At 45.0% G+C, this 26,353-nt stretch overlaps 1 protein-coding gene across 4 annotated transcripts; it reads right to left on the reverse strand.

The window, feature by feature from the left end:
• Positions 1 to 123: 123 nt before the first annotated feature.
• Positions 124 to 22,087, reverse strand: Supv3l1 (Suv3 like RNA helicase). Of its 4 annotated transcripts, none has more exons than XM_031347837.1 (15): positions 22,069 to 22,087; positions 19,039 to 19,116; positions 18,388 to 18,495; positions 16,486 to 16,600; positions 14,644 to 14,812; positions 12,675 to 12,786; positions 10,819 to 10,896; positions 8,762 to 8,853; positions 6,768 to 6,948; positions 6,584 to 6,677; positions 5,402 to 5,621; positions 3,711 to 3,791; positions 3,084 to 3,260; positions 1,458 to 1,606; positions 124 to 619 (listed from the first exon to the last, which is right to left on the reverse strand). In XM_031347837.1, the coding sequence occupies exons 3-15, from the start codon at positions 18,449 to 18,451 to the stop codon at positions 205 to 207; spliced, it is 1,947 nt and encodes a 648-aa protein (XP_031203697.1). In that variant the 5' UTR covers positions 18,452 to 18,495; positions 19,039 to 19,116; positions 22,069 to 22,087; the 3' UTR covers positions 124 to 204. The 4 variants fall into 4 exon arrangements, with proteins under 4 accessions (XP_031203697.1, XP_031203694.1, XP_031203696.1 ...); XM_031347834.1 differs by lacking the exon at positions 22,069 to 22,087 and adding an exon at positions 20,564 to 20,888; XM_031347836.1 differs by lacking the exon at positions 22,069 to 22,087 and adding an exon at positions 20,063 to 20,155.
• Positions 22,088 to 26,353: the final 4,266 nt, after the last annotated feature.

A 26,353-nucleotide genomic window follows, 5' to 3' on the forward strand; every position in this document is an offset into this window, starting at 1 on the left:
AAAAGGCCATTACAAAAACCACTAAAACCTCAAAGACACTCTATTTTAAGGTTGTAATAAGTAGTTTAAGTAGCTTTAGGAATTTACTTTTTTGTGCAATAATTAAAAAAAAAATAGTGCAAGTTGGCCACAATCCTGCCACAGGCAGTGAATGCTGTGTGCATAAGGATTTAAAATTGATTTTTATTTGCAAAATTAAAAAATCTAATTGGCGTTGGGGTCCTTCTTCTTTCTCCGAGTCCCCACTTTCTCTCTGCCATGTTCTGGCTGCTGTGTCAGCCACTCCTTCTGGAGCTGCCTCAGCATGTCTGTGGTGAGGAGCCCTTGCTGCACCAGCTTAGAGGCGAGGGGCAGCTCCTTGTCACCTGGGCTGGGTAGCTCTGTGGCTTTACTCCCTGCACTTTTGGTGCCACGTGTCCTTTTTGCTGGGCTTCTGGAGGCTCCTGACAAATGTGACTGGCTCCCTGATGGTAAGCTCTCCAGATTCAAAAGCTTGTGTGACTCAGAGATTTTAATCAGCTTGGTGATGTTGTGCACGCCTTCTTGGATAATGACATCCAGTTCTTTCTGGAGATTTCGAACAAGGCTGGAGTCTGGAAACATATCAACAAATCGGTAGCTGAGAAAAGAAAGAAAGAGCATTAGAGAGACGGCTGAGCCCCCTCTAACAACCTAGCCACTCTCTGACAACAGCCCTCTTTATGTTCCTTTCTATTAACACGGGACCTTTGTGCAGCTTTTCTCTCTGCCCATGTGCCTGAGGTGGTGTCTGAACCACACTTGAGGGCTTCTTCTCAAACATTAATGCACAGGCTAACAGGCTGGAAACCCCGTGACTATGCAGGATCTGAGCTGGTTGAGATGGCTCAGAAGATAGAGCTTGACTGCTTCACACAGACTGCTGACCTCAGGGAGATCCACAGGGCCCACAGAAAATACGAAGGAAAGAACCAACTCCACAAAGTTGGCCTCCATTGAAACAAAATGCACCCTGGCATGTGCAGTCCCATTCACCCACATCACACACACACACACACACACACACACACACACACACACACACACACACACACAGAGATAATTTTGTTTAATGCAGAATTTGAGTCTAAGTGGAGCTGAAATTCTTTTCTTCTAAACAGCTAGCTCTCAAGGGATAGCAAAGCCTTTGGACTGAGATCACTCTTTCATTAGCAGGCCACTCAAACAACCTTTAATTTGCTCTGAGTTAGGCGGGCCAGGCAGTGGTGGCGCACGTCTTTAATCCCAGCACTTGGGAGGCCGAGGTAAGTGGATTTCTGAGGCCAGCCTGGTCTACAGAGTGAGTTCCAGGACAGCCAGGGCTACACAGAGAAACCATGTCTCGAAAAACCAAAAACAAACAAACAAACAAACAAACAAAAAACCAAAGTTTGCCCTGAGTTAGGAAATTCCTAGCATAGAAGGAAAAGGGTTGGTACCTGAGCCACAGGTAAAGATCAAAGATGTCATGAACAGCTTCAAGATCCATGAGGTCTTTAATATTCTTAGGTGGAAGCAGAGGCCACTTGATGTACCGGCGTAGCCATGCTAAGGTCAGGGGCTCATTCCTGCTGTACTGCCTGGCAAACTGAGAGGAAAGAAGAAAAGTTTGGTAAAATAAGCAGAAACCTCCTAGGTCTCTAATTAGAAAGAAAAAGGAAGCATAACTTGTAAACTGTGGTTGCTTTAAAAGACAGACTGGTCTCATAGCTGCTTAACGCTTTCCTACTACATTTAAAAAAACATTTAATAGGAGGCTGGAGAGCTGGCTCAGTGGTTAAGAACACTGGCTACTCTTCCAGAGGTCCTGAGTTTAATTCCCAGCAACCACATGGTGGCTCACAACCATCTGTAATGGGATCTGATGCCCTCTTCTGGTATACCTGAAGACAGCTACAGTGCATATACATAAAATAAATAATTCCTTTTAAAAATTTAATACCCTACAAGGACTTATTTAGTTGAGACAAAGTCTTATATAGGCCAAGCTGGCCTCAAAATTACTGTCTAACCAAGGTAGTACAAGAGGCCATCAGCAAGACTGCGCTCCTTAAAGTTCAGGACAGATGAGATGGCAGAATAGGAAATTCTCTAGATTTCATGTTCAAGGCTTTCAATAGAAGACCTAAGCAACTGCTGACCTGCACTCTTCCTGGGTCCTCCCTCCTGGCAGAGGCTCCTGCTTCATTTTTGCCCATCAAATGGTGTAAACAGGACCAAGGCCACAGGAACCAGTTGCAGTCATGTGAGCATGCAGTAGATCAAGACTGGCCCACAACCCCCCATTAATAACATACTTGCAGAAAAATACCTAAACATAGACCTCTAAAACACACTGTTAAAGGAAAAGGAAGAGAGCTGTATCTAACATTTATAGGAAAACATCCACAAATCAAAACTGAAATTCCTACAGGTTCATGAATGCTGGCAGATGCCATGTGAAACAAACTAACAGCTGGGGATGGCAAACTGTAATTAACCTACCTGTAATGTGTTAATTTGCCATCACAAGTATTTGTGTGTTATTTACATAATTTAACAATATCTTAAAAGGTAAATTCAATAATGAATTTAGTTCAAATAGAGCTGATACACAGAATGCTAAGCCTATGGTAGAAATGGCAAGAAGTCCAGAGAAGAAGCCTGAGTTTAGTGGCATGAGGCAAGCAGCCCAGCATAGAGCTCCAGGCATGTAAGGGCCCCGTACAGTTCAGCTCTGCGCCCTTTCTCCTAGAATCCTGTGCTTTCCACAAGTCACACCACAGCCCAGCACAAATGGCTGAGAAGGGACAGAGGCACAGGCCTCACATTAAGGAAACGGAGTACCAATGCTACCTCCAAGCCCTAACCCTCTAAGAGCTTAGTTTACTGCGTGCCTCCGCTTACAATGGCGACATCATCCAGGCCTAAATACAAGGCAAGGTTATCCTTCAGAAATGACCAAGCTCGTTTATGTTTAAGTTTTCACAAAGTTTCTCATATTTAGGGTTCTCTTCCAAGCATATTGTTGGAGGAAAGTAGATCAATCTGGAGCAACTCAAAAGAGCATGGAGCTAAAGACATACCTGTAACAAGGACGAGCAGACAAAAGGCTGTTTCTTATTGATGGGGGCTGTGCAGAACACATACCTCACCCGGAGGCTCAGTGGAATATGCTGGATCAGCTCTGCAGAGAACTTAAAATCATCCATATTGCAGACAAAGTACTGCCCATCGACTTGTGCAAAGTCTACAAAAATATCCTGGGGGTGAAATATACATGAAATCATTGGTTGGCCTGGAGTCCACATCCTAGTGGGTAGGACTGAGGAACTCAGTCTTTAGTCCCCAGCAGAGCCCACAGAGGACACTCCCTTTAGTCCCCAGCAGAGCTCAGGAGAGCTGTGTTTCACTTACTGCTCTCTAAAGCTAAGCTAAGGCGTTTCTTCCACCTTCTTCCTAACCTCAGCTTCTTTTTGAGACAGAGGCTCACTACACCTCTGGGCTAGCCTGCAACTCTAGGGGCTCCAGCCTCAGCATCCTGAGGCTTACACGTGTGCACTGACACACCTAGCATGCCCAGATGTTGGAAGTTTTCACCAGCGATATACATTTCATGAGTGGCAAATGCACAAAGGCAGATAACTGTCCATGCAGTGAGCCAGCACTGACATGGCATGTCAATAAGAAAAATGGAAAGAGCTTCTGCTTACAATGAGATTGGACAGCGTTGTCTCGGGGAGATGGTAAGCAAACATCTCGATCTGCTCAGCAGTCGGGTGGAGACCGGCAGCCTGTGGAAGGAATGGACAACATAATCATGAGCTCAGTTTTCCTCATTTCTTTTTCAAAAAGATTTCCTTCCTTCAAAACATGTCCTACATTAGACTAAGTTCTTACCAAACAAGTCCCATGCCAAGAATTTCAGTAATATAGGGAAAGATACACCACCATTTTAACCACTTACTGCAATCAGAAAAGCTGATAGGATTATTTAATGAAAGTAGACCATGTAACTCTTTGATATTTTTTTTAGTCAGATTTCAAGAGTATATCATGATCCAACAAAATACCATAAGTGAAACAACTTTCCAAATTGTAATTCTCTTCACGGAATAAAAATGGACAAGGGGGAGGGGGGCTGGAGAGATGGCGCAGCAGTGAAGAGCACTCACTGACTGCTCTTCCAGAGGTCCAGAGTTCAAATCCCAGCAACCACATGGTGGATCACAACCATCTGTAATGAGATTTGATGCCCTCTTCTGGAGTGTCTGAGGATAGCTACAGTGTACTTGTATATAATAAATAAATAATTCTTTTCTTTTTTTTTTTTTTTGGTCTTAAGGTGTTTTATTGTAGAAAAGAGATAGAGAAAAGGCACAGAAGTAGAGGCCGGCCATGGCCATGTGGAGAGAGGGGGAAGAGAGAGTTAATAGTAAGAGGTTAAGAGAGGAGAGATCATAAATAACTCTTAGAAAAAAAATGGACAAGGGAACCCCAGTTACTTCTATATGAGTGACAGAACACGAGAAGGCATCCTCTCTGGAGATCAGTTGGCTTTCTATACCACAGTATTAAACAATGCCCACAGCTAAGTACAAGAAGGGAAGAGAGAGAAAGGTGGAGGAAGAGGAATTAAAAGATATAATCCCTAAAGGTCGTGTGTAGACTAGAAAAGAGGTACACAGGAGAGAAGAGGGGCTGAGAATACACTACATAGGGGCTACCAAGACACATATCCCACCCAGGAGCTAACACCGTGTCAGCAGCCTCCACCCCATTACCTCACATACACTTTCCTTTATATCATCTGACTGACAAATGAAATAAGCCACAAATGAAATAAGGAGATTTCTAGAAACTTAAAACTCTTAAGTTAGCTGGTTTTAAAATAATTCAATAACCACCTATTTAAGTAAGCCCTGGTTTACGATTGTATAACCCAGTGCTAAGCAACCTCTCTTGCCAAGCTTCTGTAAGTTTTCTACTTTATTGACATGACTCTTTGTACCCACAGCAAGGAAAATCAGGCCAACTAAAGCTGTTGACTCTGGGTCTTTCATTTGTACACAATTCTTTATGAGGTATCAATGTCTCTCTAAAACAACAGAGAAAAGCCTATCTATTTTCTTTTAACAGATGGATGGGGCACTGAGCGGGCAGCAGAGGGTCCCTGAAGCTACAGGAGTTACAGGTGCTTATGAGCTGCTGGCATGGGTACTGGGAAGCAATCTCAGGCGCTCTCAACTCCTGAGGCATCTCTCTGGCCCAAGGAGAGCTTTCTTGTCATGGTTTCCCAACTCAAATAGGCCTTCCATTTCCATGCATTTGAGGCAAGTGACTAGGGAAGGAAGGAATGACCGTCCTGCATGCAGCAGCAGCAGCGGGGCTTGCTAAGCCTTACCTGTATAGGATCCACAGGTCTATTCAGAATCTCCTTCAGTAAAGCCAAGTCTTCTCGGTGCATTGTGGTAACCTCCCCCTCTTTAAAGTGTGAGCTGAATCTGCCGGCTCTGCCTGCAATCTGCAGGGCTTGGGAGGTGGTGATGGGCTCCAGCTCCCTCTCTCCCTTCTCATTGATGCTGGGCTTTATAAGGGAGTAAAAAATAATTCTCCTTATGCTCCTGAAACAGAAATAAAAGTGACCCCACAGACTATACATAGTCCCCGTCACTTGGGTCATCAGTAATCATAGACATGCTCAGCCCAACTCTCATTTAAGCTGTCCCCTAATCTTGCAACTATTCAAAAACAGGAGGAAATGGGGCTGGAAGATGGCTCAGCAGTCAGGAACACTGGCTGCTCCTCCAGAAGACCAGAGTCCATTCCCAGCATCCACATGGTGGCTCAGGACCACCTGTGACTCAAGTCCTGGATATGACACCTCTCCAACAGCACCAAGCACACAAATGTTCTGTAGAAATACATTAGGCAAATACCCATACACACACACACATACACACACAGGTCTGACCCCCTCAGTACTGCACACATGTGGTGCATGTACATAACATGTAGGTAAAATACTCAGACATTTTTTAATTTTTATTTTATGTATATGAGTACACTGCTGCTATCTTCAGACACACCAGAAGAGGGCATCGGATCCCTTTACAGATGATTGTGAGCCACCATGTGGTTGCTGGGAATTGAACGCAGGACCTCTGGAAGAGCAGTCAGTGAGTGCTCTTCACTGCTGAGCCATCTCTCCAGGCCCAAATACTCAGAATTTAAATACACAGAATTTTTTTAATCCTTTAAAAAACATCAAAACAAACTAAAAAGACAGAGTGAAGAGCCCAAAGTCAGTGTGCGGTCCATACTGTGCTTAGGGCAGGGCGAGCCCAGGTGGCCTAGGCAGCCTGGCTCAAGCTCATGCACACAAGTATTTTGAGTCTTACCAGTCTGGCTGCTTTCGCTGCCTAGAGACAGTAAGTGCCAGCAGGAGGTACTTGCACACCTGAGGACTAAGAAACCCAAAAGCTCCAGCCTACATCATTACCTCCATTCTAACCAACTAGGAAACTGAAAACAACAACCACCACCTGCCATCCAACCCACTGCTCACTACAAACAAATTACTTACAAATTCAGTCCCATGCCAATTGCGTCTGTAGCTACCAGGATTTTGCATGGATCATTGGGGTCATTAAACTTTCTTGCTTGAGCAAGTTTGGTCCCTGGAAGGAAGAGCTCACATTAGTTGCGTTCTTTCCTTACTGTGCTCTCTATACAGATCTCAAGCTAACAGGTGAGACGCCCGTGATTACCAGGAGGTAGGCTGCCGTATATCACTGCGGATTCCAGTCCCCGGATTTCAATCTGTCGGCTCACAGAATAAATGTCATTCTTGCTAAAGCAGACAATGCAGTCCCCAGGCTGAAGGTTATCTAAAGACTCCAGTGCACGATCCAGCACAGAAAAGGGGGTAAGCCTCTCATACTTCTGAACCTGCAATAAAGACATACATGGGGAAGCAGGACCCTCAAGTCAGTACCAGGACTGCCTGCCCAGAGGAAGGCCTGCACGGCCAGTTAAGCAACACCTTTCAGGAGCAGCACCCAGAAACCTTCATTTGGATGCTGTGCTATGTCAACTGTTGGCACTCCTGAACTAATATTACTGTGTGACATCCTCAAAGAACTTTAACATACACTAATTTTCAGGACAAAGTGGCAGCTTCAAAAAAATTATTGACTGATATTTTCATTTTATGGCAGAGGGAAATAGTCCAATAAAAGATGAGATCAAAGGCTCATCTTTTCAGGCTTCTGTGGTTTGCTGAAGACAGGGTCCAAAGCAGCAAAGTCCAAGATTTGAGTCTAGAATTTCTCCCACTGCATTCTATTCAATCTCCCTCACAGTAGAGCACGGGATTGCTGTAATAGGTCAGCTCAAGACATTTCCTCATTTCTGTAAAAGCTAATCTTCACTGTCAGGCAAGCTGGACTCAAAATCACCATGGAAACACATCTCTGGAAGTGCCTTAGGAGAATCTCTCCTAAAGGGTGTAACAGCAGGAGACCCACCTTAAATGTGGGTAACACCCCCATGGCTGGGGTTCAGAGAGAATAAAAAGCAAAGCTAGCCAAGCACCAGCATTAGCTGCTCTCTGCTTCTAACCCTGAAACTGTGAGCCAAAAGAAGCCCTCTGTTCCTCCCTTCCTTTCCTACCTTCCCACCTTCCTTCCCTCCACAACTACTTCGTCTACCTTGTTAGAGCAATGAGAAAAGCAATGCACAATTTTATTATCAGTTTTTTGTTTGTTTGTTTGTTTGTTTTGTTTTGTTTTTTCGAGACAGGGTTTCTCTGTGTAGCCCTGGCTGTCCTGGAACTCACTCTGTAGACCAGGCTGGCCTCGAACTCAGAAATCCGCCTGCCTCTGCCTCCCAAGTGCTGAGATTAAAGGCGTGCACCACCACTGCCTGGCCAATTTTACTATCTTATTAAGGAATTCTGAGAAGGCACAATAAGGACAACTTTTAGAAGAAACCAGTTTTTTAACTGGAACTTCATATATGCAAAAGGGATGCAAACTAGATGTGACAATTAGATAAATACCAGAAGCTCCAACACAAGACTGAGAGAACACTATAAACTTAGGCTGAACTTCAAACTCAACAGTCTGACTTAGTTAGTTCTAATGACATTTATTCATGGGCTATGGATGTAGCTCAGTGGTAGAGCATGTTTAAGGCCCTTAGTTCAATTCCTAGCACTACAAAAAGTAAGGAAATGAAAGGTTTTTGAGAAAATGAAAGCTTGAAAGCTGAGTCCAACGGTGCCTGCCCACAATCCCAGCACTCAGGAGGCTGCGGCAGGATATTGCCATGAATTTGAGGACAGCCTGGGATACACAGTGAAACCACATCTCAAAAACAAAAAACAATCAAACAGCCTCACCTTCCAAAACAAACAAACAAACAAACAATGAACCGTGTGAGAATGAACTATTTCCCACATGAGGCTCAACTACGCGCACACACACACACACACACACACACACACACACACACACACGAGCTAGTCAGCTATAAGAAAATAAAGACTTTCCTTTTGCTAAGCTCTCTGTTTTCAATCTGCTCTTTTAGACAGCATGCAGACAGGGGTGTCCCTAGACCAGCTCCATACACATGCAGTACTGTTCATCGTGTGCGCCCTCCACAGCTAAGTTCTGACTGTGCCAGGTTATGGCTTACACGGCAGTAAGCAGGTACATCAGCTCTGTGGCACAGCCCTAGAGAATGAAGGGACATTTCTTACCTCCACCTCCTCCCCAGTGGTGTACAGGAGCTCAGTGACCAGGTCAATAGCAGCAGACTCTCCGCACAAATGGACTTCCTCAGCACAGAGTCCTGCAGATGTACAGAGGGTTTACATTGCTCTCCTCTTCCTCAGCACTGTAACTCTGGCCAATGTTTTCAGGCTCTCTGATTCAAGCCTTCTTTGGGCAAAGACAGAGCCCAGTTTTACGAATTCACAGGCCCATAACTTGCTCTGAGCACAGCTGACACCACTGTAGGGTGAGCACTATCAGTCATAGACCTGTGTTCTTCAAATGAGAACTCTACGGAAGCCGAGGTGCTACAAACAGTAGCATGGGGTAGCAAGCAAAGAGGATCCAAGCTCCATAGCTGGAGTAGATCCACTTTCACTGTCTGACAGGCAAACTCTGGGCTCAGCCATTTGTTTTTGATCTGAAAACATCTGCCCTACTACAGTGTGCTGAATTAAAACTCATTCCAAGGCAGGTGTGGTGGGACTAGCCTATAACCCTTACACTTTAGAGGCTGGGGCAGAGGGACCCAGCGGTCAAAGTCAGCCTGGGCTACATAGTGAGTTCCTTTTTGGGGGCCGAGATTAGGGGGAAGAAGGAAGAAAGGAGTCGGGGAGAGGAAAAGAAGAAAAAGAATCACTTCGAAAAACAGGCAATACACATTCATTCACGCCTGTGAACTTCAAGAATTCCTATTTTTGGACCCCATCCTACAAAACAAGTAAACATAAACCAAAAGTGAAAAGCTGCATCCACTAATAATTCTACTTCAGCACTGTTGGTAATAGGGAGAATATCGGTCCATGAAACAAAGTGATGCAGTGCTTTTCATGACAACACCCACAAGGATTTGTCTGCAGAATGGAACAATACCCACGAGACAACACAACTGCAAAGAAGCAACACAAAGTGCTAAGTCCTTCAGACACCACATGCATAAAAAAGCTGACGCGAACCACATCAGACATCAGCAGCGACTCTAACTATGGCTAGACACACCTTCTTCCCGTTTTCCTTTGAGCCTGGCTTGGCTCTGAACTAGCTGTGGAGGCCATGATAATCCTCCCAATTCCCAATGGTCCTGCTTCCTCCTGTCAGTGCTGGGACAACACTTGGAATATTCATTCCACCATGCCCTGTTTATAGGATTCTGGGAATCAGGCCCAGAGCTTCATGCATAGACTGCTGGAAAGTACTCTACTTATGAGCTGTGTCCCCAACCCCAAACTTTTTATTTTTATTTATTTATTTTCTGGTGCTAAGGATTAAGCCCAGGGCCCTCCCATGCTAGGAGAGTGTAGGCAGCCGCGTGGACGATAAAATCCAAGATGGCGCGGGTTCCCGATACACTGTAGCAACAGACTATTCTACTGTGCATGCGCCCCTCCCGAGCGGGTGTATACTGCACATGCGCCCTCCCAAGCGGGTGTATGCTAATGAGGGTTTGCCAGGGAACCAATCCAGGAGGACTTGGCAGCTCAAGCTCGGGTATATAAGGGGCTGTCTCCAGATAGTCGGGGCCACTCCACAGAAGCAAGCAGACCTGCAGCACCTAGGAAGAAGAAGAAGAAGAGGAGGAGGAGGAGGAAGAAGAAGAGGAGGAAGAAGAGGAAGAGGAAGAAGAAGAAGAAGAAGAAGAAGAAGCAACACCAAGAAAAGCCATGCCATCAAGAAGAGCTGTGACACTTAAGAACCTAGGAAAGCTGTAATACCTAGGTACCTTAAAGAGCTGTAACACCTAGGTACCTAGGAGAGCTGTAACACAAAAGAAAATTTCCTGAGTAAACCGTCGAGAGAAGTAGTCTCGGTGTTCTGTCGTCATTGCTGCTGGTGGGCAGCAGAGGCGCCGTACAGGAGAGTGCTCTACCACTGGTTGCATCCTCAAAGATTCAAACATTTCTACTTTAGTAATTTGGTTATGTTAACTTTATAACACACAAAAGCATAAGTTTTTGTTATTAAAACAATATAAGCTTATACTTGTGACTTTTCAGTGAACTTTTCTGGAGAAGAGAGGCAGCAGGTGACTGAGTAGACCACTCACCTAGCAGTGCTCTGGTCCAAGCCCATCCTCTGGCTGGATCTCGAATCATCTGGATTTCATCTATCACAGCCACTTCATCTTAGAACAAAAGAGTGTCCATGAGCAAAAGTCACTTAAACTCCAGCACCAACTCCCCGTCACCAAGTCATTACCAGGGCTTACTTGGTGTGTCTTTTCTAACAGGCTTGCTCTAAGTGGTTTGTTTTAAGTAGTAACCATAGTATAACATGGTTAGAAGTATTGGGGCTGAGGTTATTGACAGGAAAGTAAACTGAGATCCAGACAATAGGGATGAGATTCAAATCCCAGTTACCTAGCTACCACACTCCACACTCTGAGCACTCTCCTCCAGTGTATCTCTGTAACCTCTGCTGACTGCCTAGTCGGAACAACATAACTCTCCAGCTTGATGGCTAACACGGGGTGCTTTTGGAGGACCTACATTTGATGCCCTCTTCTGAACTCTAAGGACACACACATGTGCACAAACACACACACACACACACACACACACAGTCTGTCTGTGTGTGTCTCTCTCTCTGTCTCTCTCTGTCTCTCTCTCTCTAAAAATTACTCTTAGTCCTGTGTGGTAGTGTACTTCTTTGATCCCAACAGTAGCCTCTGTGAGGCTGACACCAGGCTGGTCCATATAGTAAGTTCCAGGCCAGCCAAGGCTACATAGTCTCAAAAGGCACTCCCCAGACTATGCTCAAGAGCAGCACGCACAGTGGATGGGAGGCCTCCTCAGGCCGGTTCTGCTCATGCTCAGCCCGTCACATGGGAAGCAAGGCAACCCCTCAGCTTGTTTTCTAAGGCCCCAACACTTCTAACTGAGTTACACTACTTCTGGAAGTCATATTTTCATTTCCATCTCCAAAGTACCAAGGAACTGAGAACAAAGAAAGCTAATTTATACTGAAAATCAGAATAAAAATTACTCATGTCAAGACAAATAGGCTAAAAAGTGGGAAGCAGACAACATTTTGACTTCTGTGTGCCATTTACATGACTTTTATAAAACACTGAAAAATTTAAAACTATTTGAAAAGTTGATTTTAAAAACAAAAGCAAGCTGTTAGTAAAAACCATATGATCTTTACTCTATTTAACATATTCACCTGAGTGCATACCCTACATATAAATAAAAAAATCTGAATGCTAGCACAGAAAGTTAGGAAAGTACACTCCACTGGATTAATTCAAAGTCATTGTTTGGAGGTGGGATTGAAAAATTACATATATTTGTTTTCTTTGTTTACTTACACTTCAGTATTTTCAAAAATGAAGCCAGAAGTTTACTAATGCACCATATGTAATATAGACTTTTGTTTCCAGCACTGAGGACTGAACCCAGGGCTTTGCACTTATAAGGCAAATGCTCTACCACTGAGCTACATTCTCAACCCACAACAAAATTCAAACAACCTAAATATTCCTTAATAGGGAAATGAAGAATTTTTGTCATAAAAAAGAATATAACAGTTTATATGGATAAACCTCTATGTTTATGATATATACACACACAAACGTGTGTGTGTGTGTGTGTGTGCGTGTGTGTGTGTGTCTGTGTGTGTAGACTATGTCTGACTTTTATTTTTTGGAAGGCCAGGTCTCAGTATGTAGCCTTAGCTGTCCTGGCATTCAAAGAGACCCACCTGCCTCTGCTCAATGCTAGGATTAAAGCTTCATCCAAGACAAAGGACAACAAGCACGACAAGCTTCACTGTGAAGCAGTAAGTATTTAGTGTCCTATTTTCTCCTAGATTTTTCACCTTTCACCAAAGTCCTATACCTTAAGCTTAATACCGAACCCCCCCACCCCCAAAATCCCAGTTTTCTGAACAGCAGATACATACAAGGAGTTGCAACACTGCACATCTCCACAGTGCAAGAGACATGGCTGGCTTGTTTCCCCTCAGGCTCAACTGTCAGCCGCTCTTCACCTGTCACCAAGTCACACGGCACACCCTGGAATGACAAAAAGAAACCCAGATTTATGTCTGACTTGAAAATGGTAACAACAATATAAAAAAAGGCCAAGGACTGAAAAGGATTCATTTCATTACTATCAAACTTATTCAAATAACTGAACCAAATTTTACCAATGTTTATACTTACACCCTTCACACACAGCTACTTTGTTGTACAAGTTAGATAAATCTAGAGAAATGTTTAACCAGAACCTTCAGCAGAGAAACTGTAGTGGTTCCTTTGTTTCTTGAGCAGAGTCTCATGTAGCCCAGGCTGGCCTCAAACTAACTATATAGCCAGTGATGATCCTGATCCTCCAATTCTTAAGTTGTGGGATTATAGACATGCACCATGTCACCCAGCCAATAGTTCTGGTTCTGGATTTGGTCCGTTTCTTTGCAGTAGTGGGTAGTGAACCCAGGGCTTCTCTTAAGCCAGGCAGGTGCTCTACCACTGAGCTTTCGCTCTCTGCATTACCATCTTTCAGTTTCTCTCTGTACACTTCAGCACTAACAGAGTTAATCCAGCAGATATGAATTGTTTCCATACTTAAGAACAACACTATGAGTGAAGCTTGAAACTAAAAAGATCTCAGTTTAACTCCTCCAGAAGAAGCAACACCAGTGGTATGGTACACTGGAGTACTCAGTCAGGAATGCAAGGCTTCCCAGAATGAAGGCTGTTGGGCTCAATCTGAGAAAGTCTAGTCCACAAGTAACCTATAGCATTTAAAAAATATAAAGGTTACAGGAGACAAAGACAGACTGAGGAATTCTGAGATTAATGTATACTAGAAAAATGGTCACAGCTTGTGGGAACTTAGATGGGATCCCAGGAGGGAGCAGGGAGGGTTACTTGACAAGCAACGCACACAGAAACATTTTAAGGTACTTTATACTTTACGTATGTGTATGTGTGGTACTGTAGACACTGAAGAGGGTGCTGGATCCCCTGGAGGTGGAGTCAGAGGCACTTTGTGAGCTATTCTACATGGAGCCTCAAAGAGTATCAAGTACTCAGTGGAGCTGTTTCTTCGGCCCAACAAAACTTGAATTTGAATATGAATTAAGTAGTAAATAATAGTGGACTATCAATTAAATATCCTTTCAGATAAATATGCTATAGTTATGTTAACAAACAACAAAAAAAAACAAAAAACCAGGTATTTGTTCTCAAAAAAAAAAAAAAAATCCACAATTTATACACAAAGAATTATGTAGGGCTGGAGAGATGGCTCAGTGGTTAAGAGCACTGGCTGCTCTTCCAGAGGTCCTGAGTTCAATTCTCAGTACCCATATGGTGGCTCCCAACCATCTGTAATAGAATGGGATGCCCTTTCCTGGTGTGTCTGAAGACAGCTACAGTGTACTCACATACATAAAATAAATAAACCTTAAAAAAAAAAAAAAAGACAGAGAAATGAAGCACATGACTTTGACAGCAGGCATCACATGATCTTCTGCAATTCTCCCTACAGGAAATACTCAGTAATACTTCACTTCATTCTCTGAACTAAGTCTTGCTGTTTTCACTTCTGATGATCTTGTTTTGTTTTCTGAGACAGTAGCCCAGGCCTGCCTCCATGTTCCACATGCTGGGATCCCAGGCCTTTTGTGACATTTCCTCTGAACTAAGGATCCGGCAAGCATGTCAGCGCTCACATCTCTTCCTCTCACAGCTGTGTGTGCACCATCACCTCTCTCTCACTCTCACACCTGACGGCTTCCCGGTGCGCAGAAACAGGCATTTCTCCCAACAGTAAGAGACTGTGCATTCCTTCTCCAGAGTGTGCACCTTCGCCCCAAGAGAGAGACGTTACCGGGGAAATGAACAAATACCCTGTAGAGTACTGACAGCAGCATTGCTCTTCTCAAAGATCTCGTGCGCCAGCAGCTTCAAAGGGCCGCAGTACACGCCGGAGGTGGCTGACAGGTATCTCTGGATGGCATGGTAAGTTTTCCCACTGTTGGTGGGGCCTGAGTGGAATATTATCTTCCGCTGCATGGCTCTGGCTTCTGGGTACCTAAAATATGAGCAGGTAAAGAGCTTAATTCTAATAGCCCCATAATCCATTCTAGCAGACAGGCTTTGAAAAACTCAATGAAGGCTGTATAACCCACATTAAAATAATAAGACTTCCAAGAGCAGCATTTACTGGAGGACAAAAACGTCAAATGCAAGTAAATGTTTCGGATATCTCCAGTGTTGCTGGATTGAAGCTGCCGCCAGTCCCACAGCTAGGTTTGTATCACTCCTACAACTATGAACCCAAAGATGCCAAAGCAAGCACCCCCAGGCTTCGTAATTTCAGTATCAATAAATACAGCAGCTGAGCCTCTGCTTCCGGCCACATGGGCTGACGGTGAGGAGGTGTACCCTACCACCATATGCAAACTCAAAACTGGGCAAAATACTGCAGCAACTGTTTGGGATAGACAACAGGCAGTGAGGACTAACTCCTGCAGGAAGGGAGCACTGAAGATGGTCCTTATTGCATCCCATGAAACACAGGGAGGTGGCACCTGAGCAGAGAGCAACAGTTGCCCTGAACAAGCAGATCAGACGTAGAACAGCTAAAGCAGCTGAATTTTCTTTTCAAGACAGCGTTTCATGTGCTCTGGGTCAGCCTCTAACCTGCTACAGAGACAAAAATGACTGATTTTTTTTTTCCTTTCTTCTTTAGTTTGTTGCTGTTGTTGTTGTTTTGTTTTCTGAGACATGGTCTCTTTTTGTAGCCCTGGCTGTCTTGGAACTCTCTATGTAGACCAGGCTGGCCTTGAACTCATAGAAATCCTCCTTCCTCTGTCTCCTGAGTGTGCCTCCACAAACAGCAACTTTGAATTTTTGACCATGTGGCTCTACCTCCCACATGCTGAGATCACAGGCAAGTGCCACCATGCCTGGTGTCATGCTGTACTAGGGATCAAGTTCTTGCTAGACAAATGCTCCACCAACTGAGCACAATCTCCAATCTGAATTGAAGCAGCTGGAATTTGAATGGCTAAATATCAAAGGGCAGAAAAGGTGAAGAAAGTGGAGTTCCCCAAGTCACCATGGAGGTATGTGTGTGAGGGGTGGTGGTTCTGTGGAGTTTTGCCCAAGGGCTGGGCTAGACTTATGTAAGGTTAGACCTGGTGGGGTCTAGAAAACAGCTTACAGGATTTAGAGAAAGTTTCTCAAAGGTGCCACAGTGCTATAAGATGCTGCAGCTCCAGCCATGGGGAGAGAACAATTACGCTCCAGGCAGTTGGCTAAGGTATCAGAACCACAGCTTAGGACAAGCTTGAAAAAGAGCTCCGTAGCCTGGTGGTGGTGGCACGCACCTTTAATCCCAGCACTTGGGAGGCAGAGGTAGATGGATCTCTGAGTTCGAGGCTAGTCTGGTCTACAGAGTGAGTTCCAGGATAGCCAGGGTTAAACAGAGAAAACCTGTCTCGAAAAAAAAAAAAAGAAAGAAAAAGAGCTCTGTCAGAAACCCACCCCAAGAAAACCCCAACCCATGCTCCAACAGGATGAAAAGAACATACCAGTAAAATGTCTGATAGAATTAACTCCTTGGTTATTTTGTTTTGTTTTGTCTTGGGGTGGGGGGGACAAATTTTCCACTCTATAATTTGTTATCTAGTATAAAGTAAAAGCATCAACATTAGTTTCCCCAAATTAGGATACGCTGTATCAGTAAACACAAGAACTAACCAGTTAGGTGGTATCCTCAAGTCACTGATTTTACGTAGATCATCCTTGCAATCCAATACAGGAAATATCTGTTTGGCATGTCTCAAGAAAAATGGAAATAAATCGTCCTCATGAGCTGTAAGATAGCATAGCACATTAGCATGCTCACTCTGTGAGATACTCGTAACTAAACCTCAAACTTGCAACCCTCTCAGTTCAGACCCCACTGTACTATGGAAACCATTTCTTCTGAGTGAGGGAAGTTGGGCACTGCCAGTACTGTAGAGCAAGTCCTGGAGCAAGAGGCCCCATCCTTCCCCAGGACCCCACTCTCTATTCCTTCCTTTTCCACACCTCACATGTCTGGCAAAACAAAACACTAGCTGCCAAGCATCAGGCTCTAAGCTCTTGGGTGTAAACACACAAAGGTTAACACAGCAGGAGGTAAACAAACAGCCCGCACATGCATTAGAGACATGAACTTCTTTTTGTGAAATGTTTTGGGTAGTGTTGCTGCTGGGGCTTGAACCCAGGAATCTGTACAGACAAAGCCCATGATCAAACCCTGGGCTACCTGACCCCAGTGCAGGGACTTTTTTTTTTTTTAATTTCAAAGACCACAGAGAAGCAACTAAGTTTCTGAGAGAAAAGTAGCATATGCCTCATTTGGCTATGTATCAGGTTCTCCTTCAGTGTCTGGCACAAGCTAAAGGTCTAAGTGTCAACCACATTTAACACTATAATGAAGGCACCAGATACACATGGAAACGAAACAGCAATGCTCCTACTTTGTCTTTGTCTTTTGAGACAGGGCCACACTATACCCTAGGCTGGCCTGGGACTGAAAGAAACCCTGCCTCAGCCTCCAGGGGATAGGCCTAAGTGGGCCACCATGTCTACTGCTTGGTTTTTCTTTCAAGACAAAAACTTTATGAAGGAGAGAGAAGCCAATGGTAGACACAGATGAAAGGCGTCGTGTGCCAACTCATGCTGCAACTATGCTAACAGAGCCAAGGATGATGGACTGAAGACGGTCTATTTATGACTTACTGATGGAGGGATTCGATGGAAAGGCAGTGACTGACTTATTTATAGAGTACAATGCCAGGACCTATTCTAAAATAAGGAAGTCCTGCACACTAAAGAAATAAACGAGAAGTAACAGAAAACACACACACTAATAGTCTAAAATTCTCAGGGCTTGAGAGGTGGCTCAGAGCACATGAGTGGGCCTGAGTTCAGATTCTGTGCATACCTAGAAAGCTGGGTGAAGCTGCCAGTACATCTTTAACCCTAGCTCCAAGGTTAGTGAGAGCCAGTGGTAGAGCAGAACCCTGCTCTCTTCCTCCATCTCTGCATGTGCACCCAGAAGAGCACACAGGCACACATACAAAACATACACGAGGCATGTGTGAGCACACATACAATCATTTCTTTAAAAAAAATCTTCACATTGGACTGAAGAGATGGCCCGGTGGTCAAGAGCACTGGCTGCTCTTCCAGAGGACCCAGCACCTGCACGGCAGCTCACAATCATCTGTAACTCCCAGCTCTGGGGATCTGATTACTTCCTCTAGCCTCGGCAGGCATCTCATACATGTGGTGCACAGACACATGTGCAAGCAGAACACCATACACATAAAATAAAAATAATTTTAAAAATAAAATCCTCTCAGCAGGCCAGTGATATGGCTCAGCAAGGAAAGGCAGTGTCATCCAATGCCTGAAACCTACAACTGAAAGGAGAACAGACCCCCAAAAGTTGTCCCCTGACCTCCAAATGAGTGTCTCAGCACACACCCACACTCATCTTCTCTTGTCCTCCACCTCTTCTTCCTCCTCTTCCTCCCCCAATGCTAGTGTCCTCCCTCCCATTCTCACACACACAAAATACATTTTAAAAAAAATCCTGTAAGCACTTGCCTGCACCGAAGCAGATATCATTCAAGACAATGTGAATGTCCACATCCAGAGAATGAGATTGCATAATGTAATTCCTGAAGCTTATGAAAGCCTGGTGGAAGAGACGAGCTGTGGAAAACACCAAGTCGAAGCACACAGGGCTTAGTCCTTACTGAGCTCTCATTGTTAAACATACAACAAACGCCACAGCAAACCCCAGCCTCTATCAGCGTCTTGGCAGCACAGCTGGTTTTTCACAAGCTAAAACTAAAACTACACAGGACAGACACTAAGGCAGGCTGAACATGCAGCTCCTGTACTATGGAGTCTGGCCTGCAAGCTGGGCTGGTGGGTCCCCCAAAGGGCAAGGAGAGAGACTTTTCTTCAGGTTACAACCATGTACTATAACTACACATGACAAAGAGCAAAGCAAAATGCAACGGTTCTGTGAAGATGTTGCTGGTAGAGATGTAGAGAGAGCTCGGTGGTTAAGAACATTGGCTGCTCTTCCACGGAAACCAAGCTCCATTCTCGGCAACCACATGGTGGCTCACAACCATCCACAACGAGATCTGACGCCCTCTTCTGGAGTGTCTGAAGTGTCTACAGTGTACTTACATATAATAAATAAATAAATCCTTAAAAAAAAGAAAAAAGAGTTGTCAGTCTTACCATCGAGTCCATAGTCAGCACTCAGCTTTTGAATTTCTTGCCTCTTATAAAACTTGTCTAAGACCTTCTTTACTTCACCTAAAAGAGAAATATAAAAGTTTTAACATTTGTTTACCAATTTAGACAAAGCTACGACAAAAGGAATTTGAAGTCATAATACTAAAGGCCTCGGCCGTGGCCTCAGGAATGCTTCGAGAGCATGAGGCTTTGAGCTACAGTGCAATGGAGTAAAAAAAAAAATGACAGAGTATAGCAACGCACCACCCCCAACTGACCACAGACACACAAGCAGAGAACCAGCTCCACAGAGTTACAGTCAAACCTCCCCTTGTGCCCAAAGCTCCCAGAGTAAACCATCGCTTCTAAGAAGAGGTGAGTCCTGCTATAAGAGGCAGATGTAATTCACTCAGAGCAGTGTTAGCCACAGTAGCCTGTGCAGTAATTAATGGCAACCCCCCAGTCTGACAACAGCTTGGGCTTATTTTGAGGAGGGAAAAGGTAGAGGGAGAGGAAGGGGAAAGTTGATTATACAGTACTGGGAAATGAACCCATGGCACTGCACACCCTTGGCAAGGCATATATCCCAAGGCGAACACTCTGCAGCCTGGAGGTCGTAGCACACGCCTTAGAACCCAGGACTCAGCTGGCAGAAAAAGGCCAATCCATGTGAGTTTGAGACCAGCCTGATCTACAGAGCGCATTCCAGGACAGCCAAAGCCACACAGGGAAACCTTGTCTAACTTTTTATTTTGAAATAAAACCTCTCTTAAGGTTGTTGCCCAAGCTTGTTCTGAACTCATTCTGTAGCTCAGGCTGGCACTGAACTTGCCATCCTCTGCCTCGGACTCCCAACATGAGGCCTATATTTTAAAGTCACAATAGGAAGCATCAATTTTGCTTGTTGAAGACCCAGGAAGGTCCTTTCTGGACAGCTTGTGTCCAGAAGAACTTTGATTATCTTTCAGTCTCCTAGAATGTCATTTGGTTGAAAGAAACCTTTCACTCTCCCATTGAAAACACTTACAGGTTTGTCAAATTCACCCAAATCCAGGTAGGACAAAAACCCACTTCAACCCAGTGATGCTAAGGTTTTTTATTCGTCTCTGGAACCCGGGACGACACTACTTTTGGCAAAAAAAAAAAAAAAAAAAAAAAAAAAAAAAAAAAAAAAAAAAAAAAAGGTTTTATCAACTTTTATCTTGTATTTAAATTCAGGTCTGCCTCGTGGGAGAGTAAATTTATTGAGAAATCAGGATCTGAGACCCGTTGTCTTAGCAACCAGACGGAATCTTAACATTGTTAGACATCCACATCAGATCAGTGGCAAAGCCCTTACTGTTTAATCCCTCCATGTCCTCTGAAGACTCTAGGAGCCCAAGCAGCGCACCACTTAAGGACAAAACTCTTAACCACCTCAACCCAAGAGAAGGCCCGGGTGCTGAGGGCTCCAGAAAGGAATAGACATTGCACTCTGCAGACCCCAGCAGCAGACCCTGCCGCTTTGCCGGGTGGCTCCAGCACTCACTCTTGTCTAGAGGCCGAGTGAGCTCGGCGCCTACGTCGCCATCGGCGCTGGGACCCTGAGGCTTCACTGTCAGCGGCACGAACAAGGACGTGTTCGGGGCTTTGGAGCCACCAGAGGCAGAGGAGGAGGCGGCCAGGCAGGGAACGCGTCCTGAAGCCCCGGGAAATGACCCCACGAAAGCGCGAAGGGCGGAGCAAGGGGCCGCCCGGGGCCCAGCCCCGCGCCCCGCCGGGAGCCGAGCCCACAGCAGGGCACACCGAGGCAAGGACATTGAGGCCGCGGCTCGAAACGAGCCGGGGTAAAAGCCCGGCGACTGGCGCCGCTCAGTGACGTAGCGCCGGCGCCCGTGGAGCGAAAGGACCCAGCTAGCACGGGGCTATCCCCGCGCGCGCCTGAATGAGAAGGAGATGGAAGGGCTGGAAGCGCGGTCTCTTCAGGGGAGAATGACCTCTGTAGATTACGCTGGCAGCAACGACCTCCCACCCTCTCACTCTTTCTGCGGCAATTGGCAGCATCTTTCTCGAGAGAAGGGAAAGCAATCAGGCATCTTTAGGGATGTTACTGATGCGCCGAGGGGGGACCGTGCAAGCGTCGTCATGTGACCACACTGTCCAAATTCAGTGAGCCAGTATCCTGCATCATGTTGCTTCAAACGCTAAAGCGCTTTTCCAACAAGACTGCTGCGTTAATATCCTCAGTTTCCTGATAGGGTAACGTTGGAGGACATAGCTTGACCTGTTACAGATCAAGATGGGTTGCAGAGAAATTTGATTGCACGATAATAGGTCCTTATATGACACGTGTGTAAATACACGTGCTTCTCTCCTTGGCGCTAGGGCTCGATGTAGGCGTGTGCTCCACCGTGAGCTACAGGACTCAGTTAATGTGAGCAGTTTGTACACCTCGCATCTCGAAAGTCATAACCACAAGGCAAAAGTATGCTCTGTGTACCTGGGTAAAGGTTAATCTTATTTGTTCCTATCTACTACAGCGCTGGCCCTCACCCGAGTTACAAGATAAGAGGTGCCTCTGCTCCTTCCGTCTGGGAGTGCCCATTCAGTTCTGGGCCGGCCAAACACTAGGAGGGAGGCTGTGTGCGGCGACATTGCCTCAGCCCTCTGCTGAGACGTCCCCAACACCATCTGGTTTCTGAGTTCAAGAGCCATTCTAGTTTTAGAAAATTGGACCCAGTAAAAACTTCGTTTGTTCTGTGTCTGGTTTGTTAGCGTGGCTCTCATTCCAACCCGCGCCGTCGGTCAATCCTCTGTGTGTCTATCCCCTCTTGACAGGTTTTCTGATTTCAGAAAATGAGCTGCGGGATTTTGGCTCCGGGGTCAAAGCTCTAAAACCATCTAGTGCTGAGTCAAAACCCCCGAAGTTCGGACTCTGAACACGAATGGCCTTCCTTCTCTGAAATTGATTGACCCTCCAAAGGGCCTTTCGATCTCAACTGCACTTATTCTACCCGCAGGGTCTGCAGTAATAATATAGTTACATGGGCGTACCTCCTTGAGAACCCTCCTGGTGAGAGGCGCAGGGGCAACAATAAGTGGCCAGATCAGACCGAATTGGCAGCGAACAAGGTCAAGTTTATTGGTGCAGCTCTTGAGCCAGGGACCCTTGATGAGCAGTTCTTATAGTTCTGGGGAAGAGGAAACGGTTATGTGTCAGACAAGAGCTGGGTTTTTTTCATGGCTCGCGTGCCTGGTGGTCATTCAGGAGAGGGGCTGTGGCAATCCGGAACTCGGTTTTGGTACCATCGGGGTGGGGGTGGGGGTGGGGCTGTAGCAGTTGGAGCCTAACACCTGGGTTAAGAATTTGTCGTTTGTGCAGGAGAGATGGTTCAGTACACTTGGGCTCACAACTGTCTGTAACTCCCGTACACCCTCACACAGACACGCAGTCAAAGCACCAATGTACATAAAATTAAAATAAAATAAAAATATATGCCGTTGGGCTGGAGCGTTGGCTCGGAGGTTAAGGGCACTTGTTGAACTCAGGTTTGATTCCCACATGGAGGCTCACCACATCCTCAAACACCAGCACCTGTGGTGCAGACACACTCACACACATAAAATAATAAAGGTAAATCTAAAAGCAAAATAAATAACAAAAAATTTGTCATCCCCCTAACCCGAGATGAGGTCCACCCCACCTCGGCCCCTCAGTCTTTACTACCTGTTTTTTGTAACCCGGCTCTGTCTACCTCATCCACCAGAACCCTGATGAAGCAGAACCACACCCATATCCCAGTACTCAGATTCTACCTTTAAATTCATCATTCAGGCCTCCAGCTAGGACAGCCCATCCATCCTGAACCCTCTGCTTCTCTGATCAGCCCACCCGAACCCGCCCCAGACTCACTACAGGGAAGAATCCTCCCCAAACGTTTCCTTGCCTATCCCTCCACAAAGTTGTTCCTTCTTCGCAGATAGAGTTGAATGTGCAAGGGAGGGGAGTAGAGACCAAGGTGAAGAGTGATGATCTTTGTGAATGCTCTTCTCAACCATCAACCTTTACAACTGAAAACCTCAGAACCTCCTGTCTTTCTCCTCTTCTTTTTGTTTAGGTTTTCTGGTTTGTTTTGTTTTGTTTTGTTTTGTTTTGAGGCGGGGTTTCACTTGTGTTGCCCTGGCTATCCTAGAACTCACTTTGTAAATCAGGCTGACTTCGAACTCACAAAGATCCTGTCTGCCTCTGCCTCCCAAGTGCTGGGATTAAAGGTGAGTATAACCACATCTCGCTAAACTTCTGTTTTCTGAAGAACTTCTGTTTTCTGAAGACCCCGAGGGTCTGATAAATCACCTTAGTTCTGGTAGGTTATTTCTCTGCGGGTGAAACGAGCCAAATCAAGCCAGATTAGATTAAAGTAAAGGCAGTTTGATTGGAAAGCTGCTCTTTGGCGATTTCACTGTCCACAAGGACCAAGGCCAGGGAAGTCACTATTGAGGGGTGTAGAGAAAGGGCTTTCAGACAAGAGAGAGAAAAGGGGAGGAGAAGTACACAGTAGTCCTTTTGTTGTCTGTCTCAAGGATAGGAGAGTTGGTCTTTGACTTAGTGACAACCAGAAGCCAACCTGGGGTTAACACCTCACTTTTCAAGGAGTAACCCATTATCCTCTTCATCTGTTCCATGACCAGTGTTAATCCCTTCCCTGGGGTAATATTGACAGTTCCAGTAAATTCCGTCCTCTTTGTCTGTAAGCCTCCCCTCCCCTCCTTTCTTCCTAGGACAAGAGTTCCCCAGCCATACGAGCAAGTACATTCCTGGGCCTATCTCCTCTTCCCTGTGCTCAACTCAAAGATCTCCCTTGAGGTCGCTTGGTCTTCAATGTTGCCTTCTCCAGTCTGGTCCCTTTGACCCTTTGCTTCCCAAAGGTACGCAAACTTTTCTCCACAATGGGGACCAACTATTCCAACCAAATCGCCCCTACAATGCAATATTAAATTTCCCCCCAGTTTTAGACAAAATTACAGTGTTACCCTCACTAAGGAAAAACTGTGTTTTTGTGAGGTCATTTGGCCTTCATGTAAAGTAAGGTGGCCAGCAGCAGGTTCCCTAGACCCCACCACTGCCCAAGCTATCTGGCTGAGGTCACAGGGACCCCAGAACACCTCAATCCATTTCCTTATATTGACCATGGGCTAACTGTTGTTCAAAACCCCCATGACTGGCTCAAAATCTGTGTCCTCCAACATTATCCCACTCTCCTAGTCCAGAGTACCCCCTTTAGAAATCCTTTATTAGTTCAACCCCCTTGGAAACAAGATTCTCTTCCTCTGCCTTACAATTCTCACCCTACTCCAGGTTCCCCAACTTCTGCCCAAGTAACTCCACGTCCCACCTCTTCTTTCTGTCTCCTTATCCACCTTCCCCAATGCTGAACTTAAAAAAAAAAAAAAAACAGACAAAAGAAAAAAAAAAAAGCCAAGTGATGGTGGTACACACCTTTGAGGAAAGAGTATGTCTGAGTTTGAGGCCAACTTGGTCTACAAAGAGTTCTAGGCAAGCTGAGTCTAAATGCTGAGACCCTGTCTCAAAAAAAAAACCCCAAACAAACCCTGTCTTGAAAAAAACAAACAAACAAAAAAATTTGCCAGGCTGTGGTGGCGCACGCCTTTAATCCCAACACTTGGGAGGCAGAGGCAGGCGGATTTCTGAGTTCGAGAACAGCCTGGTCTACAGAGTGAGTTCCAGGACAGCCAGGGCTACACAGAGAAACCCTGTTTCGAAAAACCAAAAAAACAAAGCAAAACAAAACAAAAACCCCAAACAAACAAACAAAAAAAACCAAAACAACAACAACAACAAAACCAAGATTCCCAAGACAGCCTTAGTAGAATCTGAGTGGTGCAAGGGTGAGAAACAGCAGGGTGTATGGAGTTAGACCTAATTAGTGCTGAAGATGTATTCTGCAATATGGAATCAGGCCATGAGGTAAAAAGCCAAGTACTAAGATTTTCAGAACATCCAAGTCTTTAAAAATTAAAAAGGTGCATGTTTTCCTCACTATGCTTTTGCATAAGGCTGAAAAAAATTTAAATCTGTAAAGTCCCTGTAGAGGTATAAGCCACTGGAGGATGCTTTCATAAAGGATCAGCAGTCAATCATAAACCAGGAGGTAGAGGGGTGGACTGGAGCTAGCCCTGTTGACAGAGCGCTCACTCAGCATGCTGCTTAGGATGTTCAAAGCCATCGATCATGAAGTCTAAGTACCACATAAACCAGGCACAGTGGCGCACGCCTATAATACCAACAGGGGGAGAGAAAGAGACAGAAGGATCACAAGTGACAGATCCTCCTGGTGTTTCCTAGACTGGACTACAAAACCCTATTTTAATTTTTTTAAAATATACTTTAAGGCCATCCTCAGCTATATAGTGAATTTGAGACCAGCCCTGGCTGTAGGGACCATCCTAAACAAAACAAGAAATATGACTAGTATCTCTTCAACCCTAGATAATCTTGTTTTTATGTTGATGCCCCAATACACAAAAAACAATCTTTTTAGATGGGGGTCTCATTACACAGCTCTATCTAACCTGGAACTCACTACCAAGACGAGGCTGCCCTTGAACTTGTGGTAGTCCTCCTGTCTCTGTATCACAAGTGCTGGGACTACAAGTGCGCAGGACAACTCCCATCAGAATCTGACTTTACTGTCTAGGTGAGATCTGGGTGTAACCATTTTTTCTAAAGCTCCTGAAATGATCCTGACATGTGACTAAGATTGAGGATGTCTATGACACTATATTCTGCAGGCGGGGCAGACAGATTTAGCCTATAGTTAACTATTTTTTATTTACCATGTTTTGACTGAAATCCCCAAATTTTAAGTTGATTATGTACCAGAAAAGTCTCAAGTGGAATGAATAAGCATTTTACATGAGTTTTAAGCAAATTAATGAAAAGTATTATATAACTACTTAAAACTGAAGCCGGTGAACACAGAAATGGCTACCTTGGTTAAGTTCCCAGCACCCCCATGGCTGCACAGAACCGTCTGTAACTTCAGCTCCAGGAGATCTAATGCCCTCTTCTGTCCTCCTTGGGCACTGCCCACATGTCTGCACAGACATACTTGCAGGCAAAACAGCAATACACATAAAATAACTAAAATCTAAAAAAACAAAACAATAAAAAACCAAACCTTTACAAACCTGAAGCTAGTACTATTTATAAAAATTCGCTGTTATGACCGTGTCTTCCTAACTGGGCAGTCCTGTGTTCAAGCTGGTAACAATGATAAGACTTGAGAATAAAGTCATTTTCCTTAAACTGCAAATTTAG

The sequence above is a fragment of the Mastomys coucha genome, unplaced genomic scaffold, assembly GCF_008632895.1.
Source record: "Mastomys coucha isolate ucsf_1 unplaced genomic scaffold, UCSF_Mcou_1 pScaffold3, whole genome shotgun sequence".
Lineage (NCBI taxonomy): Eukaryota > Metazoa > Chordata > Mammalia > Rodentia > Muridae > Mastomys > Mastomys coucha.

Excerpts from the sequence above, each read along its gene's own strand:
- Supv3l1 (XM_031347834.1), bottom strand. The coding sequence starts at position 20,834 with ATGTCCTTGCCTCGGTGTGCCCTGCTGTGGGCTCGGCTCCCGGCGGGG. Across the intron at positions 16,601-18,387 it reads TGATATCTGCTTCGGTGCAG|CTCATGAGGACGATTTATTT; the intron begins GCAAGTGCTTAC and ends GCTATCTTACAG. Across the intron at positions 3,261-3,710 it reads CAACGCTGTCCAATCTCATT|GATATTTTTGTAGACTTTGC; the intron begins GTAAGCAGAAGC and ends TTTCACCCCCAG.